Below are 5,000 nucleotides of genomic sequence, written 5' to 3'. Positions count from 1 at the left end.
GGAGAGATTGAGAAAAGAGAGAGAGAAAAAGAGAGATAATGATGGATGGAGAGAAGAGACTGCAGAGGAAGAATGGGAGGAAGATTGAGAATGGGACATGTGTGGGAGGTGAAGAGAAGGAACAAGTGACGGAGAGAGAGAGAGAGAGAGAGAGAGGCAGAGAGAGACAAAGGGAGAGAGAGAGAGAGGGAGAGAGAACAGAGTGATGCAGGACAAACAGCACAGAAGAGAGGCCAGGGGGGAACGAGGGAGTCATAAAGATAGACAAATAGACAAGGCAAGAGGGAGAGAGAGAGGAGAAGAGAGAGTGTGAAAAAGATGGATAGATAATGAAAGACAGAGAGGGAGGGAGAATGACGCGAGAAAGATGGACAGAAAGAAAAAGGGAAAGAGAGAGAGAGAGACGATATATATACACAAATAGACACACATGCATCCACCCTCACACACAATAGTCTGTTCATACTCGATGTGGATGCATATTATCTATGTTCGCCATGAATTATACTGCATTTATTCTGGGAGTAAACACTTTATTTTTAACTATTCTGATTTTGCCAATGCAAAAAACATATTTGTCATGCTAATAAAAGTTCACTTGAATTGTTGAATTGAGATAGAGAGAGAGAGAAAGAGAGTGAGAGAGATCCAGCGACTATAGATGGGTAGAATTACAGAGATATTGGCTGAGGGATTGGTAGACAGAGAAGGATAGGTCCGGAGGAGAGAAAGGTGGAGAGAGGGAGGGGGAGGAGGAGAGAAAGAGAGATGGAGGATGAGAGAGAGGAAGAGAAGTGACAGAGAGGGAGTGGAGGGGGGGAGAAAGAGAGATGGAGGATGAGAGAGAGGAAGAGAAGTGACAGAGAGAGGGAAGAGAAATGGTGTGTTTGACGGACAAGCTCCATCCGAGCGCTGTGTCTCTGACACGGAGGAGACAGGACCCTACAGGACTCCGCCGCTCAGGTGAGGACGGAACATGGCAGGGTGTGTGATTTGGGGATTTGGGTGTCTTCAGTCTCGCGCGCTCTCTCTCTCTCTCTGTCTCAGACACACAGACACACACACACACACACACCACACACACACACACACCACACACACACACACACACACACACACACACACACACACACACACACACACACACACACACACACACACACACACACACACACACACACACACACACACCACACCACACACACACACACATAGACACTGGCCCTTGCCTGCCTGGCTGTGTCAGATCCGGGCGGGCGAAGTGGCGTATATCGAGAGTGATTCTCTCCTCCGGTCCACCAGCAGGTCCTCCCTCTCCCCTTCACACAGCAGCGCAATACTCAGGGCAGGAGAGGAGGAGAGGAGGAGAGGAGAGAGAGAACAGAGAGAGAGAGAGAAGAAGAGGAGAGAGGATGTAAAACAGGGATAAGAGGAGTAAAATGAGGGAAATCAGGAGAGATAAGAGGAGAGGAGAGAAAAATGAGAGGAAAGGGGGGAAGGAGTGAGAAGGAGTGAGAGGAGAGGAGAGAGGGATGAGAGGGAGCAAGAGGAGGGGGGAGGAGATGCAGAAGATGATAGAAGAGGAGAAGAGAGGAGAGGAGAGGAGGATGAGGAGAGGAGAGGAAAGGAGATGCAGAAGATGAGAGGAGAGGAGAAGAGAGGAGAGGAGGATGAGGAGAGGAGAGGAGAGGAGAGGAGGATGAGGAGATGCAGAAGATGAGAGGAGAGGAGAGTCGAGTAGAGGAGTGGATACAGAGAGGAGAGGAGAGGAGAGGAGAGGAGAGGAGGATGAGAGGGAGAGAGGAGAGGAGTGGATACAGAAGACGAGAGGAGAGGGGGAAGGAGCAAGAGGAGGGGAGCAGAGGATGAGGAGATGCAGAAGACGAGAGGAGAGGAAACAGCTGAAATCCCCTGGTCCCCTCACCCATGAATTATACATGGCATTAGTCATATGGACTAGAACCACGCAGCAGCTACACGACACAGATAACGAACGCAGGGGCCAGGAGGACAATAACTCGTCTCCGGTAACGAGCGCACGCCGAGCCGACGAGGGCTTCACAGTGATCGCTGCAGGACAGGGGACGCGAGGAGGAAAAAGGAAGCTACGCCGCTCTGAGAGAAATGAAGACAAAATGATGACATGGGGAGTGACACAAAAAACACAAAAAAACAACCCCCCCACCCCCCCACCCCCCAACCCCCTCCAGGCACTAAAAAATAACCCAGCCAATTACACCCAAATACAGCTTTATTTACAGAAAAATACTCAGAGCAATCTCTTTGCCATAGCGGTCTTCTTTTCTCTAAGAAGTCTAATGAGAAGAGAGGGAGACAGAGAGAATGGCAAAGAAAACAAGAAAACAAGTGAATGAATGGAGGGGAAAAAGGAGGAGTTTAAGAATACTTTTGGGGGATGTATTATTATGTGCATTTGTATCTTTGTGTGTGTGTGTATGTGTGTGTGTGTGTGTGTGTGTGTGTGTGTGTGTGTGTGTGTGTGCAGCTGTGCGCGCGTGTCTATGTGTGTCTGTGTGTGTGTGTGTGTGTGTCTCTGTGTGTGGCAGAGGTTAGTCTCATTAAGCGGAAAAATGTCTACTGCCTTCTGCCGGCTTCATTAAGATTAAAACAAAATTTAAAAAAAAAGAAAGAAAGAAAAAAGAAAGAAAGAAGAGAAATCACCGAACCGCTCTTTGCAAAGCCCGAGGAAAAAGAAGCGAGGGTTTCGGAGATATCGACGGAGAGAGAGAGAGAGAAAGAGAGCTACGAGGGAGAATGAATACAACCTTAAGCTGCTCTTTATTAAGATCCTGGTGTATTGAGAGGGTGATCGAGAGAGTGAGAGAGACAGAGGGAGAGAGAGAGAGTGAGAAAGAGAGAGATGAGGAAAGAGGGATACAGCTGCTCCGGCGGTTCATTCACAGCTGCGGAGTCTTAATAAAGAACAGAATAAACTCGTCTCCATCACCCTTCTCTCTTAATTCCCGGCCCTCCCTTCATCCCTGTCCTTAAACAACAGATTACAAGCCCTTCAACGGAGGCGGAGACGGCCTGGTCCGTCACCCGTCTCGAGCCTCCGCGTCAACCTGTCACTCTGAGCACAGATGCGAGGAAAAGCTGCTTGGATCAGCAACCGCCTAAGATCCGCCAACATGCCCATCCAATAAAAAACACATTAGGCACTCATAATCATGTGGAGAGTGGGAAAACACAACCATGTGAAGGGGAAAAAAATAATTTATCAAAAATAATAAGCATCTTAATTTTCGCACGGGGCCTCTCACACACGGCGAAGTGACCCCGTTATCTAAATAGATTCATGAACGGAAATAACGGCGAAATTCGTCCGCAGCTGGAGAGAACGGCACGGACCGTCCCCTGCCCTTGATCTATTTCCATAATTCTGTGAGGGTGGCCGAGGCTAGCAGCGTCCTATTTAGAAGAGCGAGCCGGGCCCGGGGGTCACCATGGCCCTGGCGCGCAGATGGCAGTCGGAGTCGCTGCTGCAGCGCAGCCGCTCAACCAGGGTGTTTAAGGAGGTTAACAGTTAAGTTGTGGCATATTCTGAAATAGAAAACACTTAGACGATATGGGGATGATGGGACTCTCTTTTCACATGATATACTGTAGGTGGGATCATCTATGCATAAGTAGCCTAATTCCAGTCATCTCTCTCTCTCTCTCTCTCTCTCTCTCTCTCTCTGTGTCTCTGAGCATCGGGAACATCACGTACACTCGCATGTGCACCGCTTTATGGAAGTTGAGAGTTCCGTTTTAGCTGAATCCACTTTTAGTTAAGTAATCCATATTTCCCAAACTAATCTGAATTAGAGGCAAAAAAGTTACAATATTTTTGTGAAGTGAAGTAAAATATACTTCTTCAAACCCCCAAAAATATAACAATGGACTACGCACATGTCTGATAGTCGCCGTCATACTATGCAAGCATTATTCAAGGAAACTGACACAGACATAAATTCCGTGAGTAAAGGCGGAAGATGCCCCGAGTCGGAAGCTCGCGAGGACACACTGCATGTGTTGCTCATAGTTCCCTAAACGGCGCCCAGGAGTTTTTATATTATTACCGCAACCGAGAAAAAAATAATTTTAGCATCAAATCTGTTTGCAAAAGGGGAAACAGTGTTCCTTAATTGTACAGTTTTACCACACTAGCCTATAAACATCAGCTTCAGCATGTCAATCAACTAGCAAGCGTCCGCTTCATGTAAGAAGACTGCGCAGGCAAAGTGCACTGAGGCAAAAGGGAGTTGCGCGAGTTCCTGATGTCGACAAAAACCATGCTTGTCACTGTACAAAATGCAAATCCAAAAGAATAGGCTAACCAGTAAACGTGGTTGAAATGATTGAATAAAGTTGAATAATATATTGAATTGCTTATGTAGAGAGTAAAAAAAGGTGCCAGTAGTCCAGGCTGAGGTACTCCTCTCGGCAGCCCATAAGGCAGTGGTGATTGATGGCATTATCCGTACCATCATAGGGCAGGTGGAGCGCGTGCGAAATGTAAATTACAAGGATCAAAGAGGTTTGCGAAGAGAGGAGGAGGAGGTGGTTGTGTCAGAAGATCCACAAAGGGTTAATTAAATGCGAGTCCGAAGTGTTGCTCCCATACGTCAGAAACATGACAAAAAAGAGAGAAGTAAAAAAAAAAGTCACACTTGTACACACATGTACAGACACACATACACACGCATTCACAAACACCATCTGGGTTAACCAAAATAGAACCTCGCATAGCACCAGCGTATGAACACAGCTGCTCGCGCTGTCTTCGAAAAGCCACTCTCCAACACCCAGCCGTGCTAGCTAGCGTCAAGCCCCGTTCCCCGGTAACCTCCCACAGCAGCCCCGACACTTTTTTCTCTCCACCAACCCCCTGCTCCCCGTCTCGCCAGAAAAGACACATCCTGTTCGCAGCGATCTGAACTGAAGACGAGCAGACAACGGATGCGTCGCTTACCTTAAAACGTTCCAGCTTTTCA

At 47.8% G+C, this 5,000-nt stretch overlaps 1 protein-coding gene across 1 annotated transcript in view; it reads right to left on the bottom strand.

Annotated features, from left to right (window-relative positions):
- celf2 (cugbp, Elav-like family member 2) overlaps positions 1–5,000 on the bottom strand; it is a 184,569-nt gene that overhangs the window by 179,385 nt on the left and 184 nt on the right. The window contains 1 exon segment of the mRNA XM_048267471.1: positions 4,979–5,000. This exon segment is cut by the window's right edge and continues 184 nt beyond it. Within this exon segment, the coding sequence (XP_048123428.1) occupies positions 4,979–5,000 (22 nt within the window).

Source organism: Alosa alosa, chromosome 17 (assembly GCF_017589495.1).
Source record: "Alosa alosa isolate M-15738 ecotype Scorff River chromosome 17, AALO_Geno_1.1, whole genome shotgun sequence".
NCBI classification, from domain to species: Eukaryota; Metazoa; Chordata; class Actinopteri; order Clupeiformes; family Clupeidae; genus Alosa; species Alosa alosa.
The sequence above is the reverse complement of the archived record's forward strand: the minus strand, read 5'-3'. Positions and strand labels throughout refer to the sequence as shown.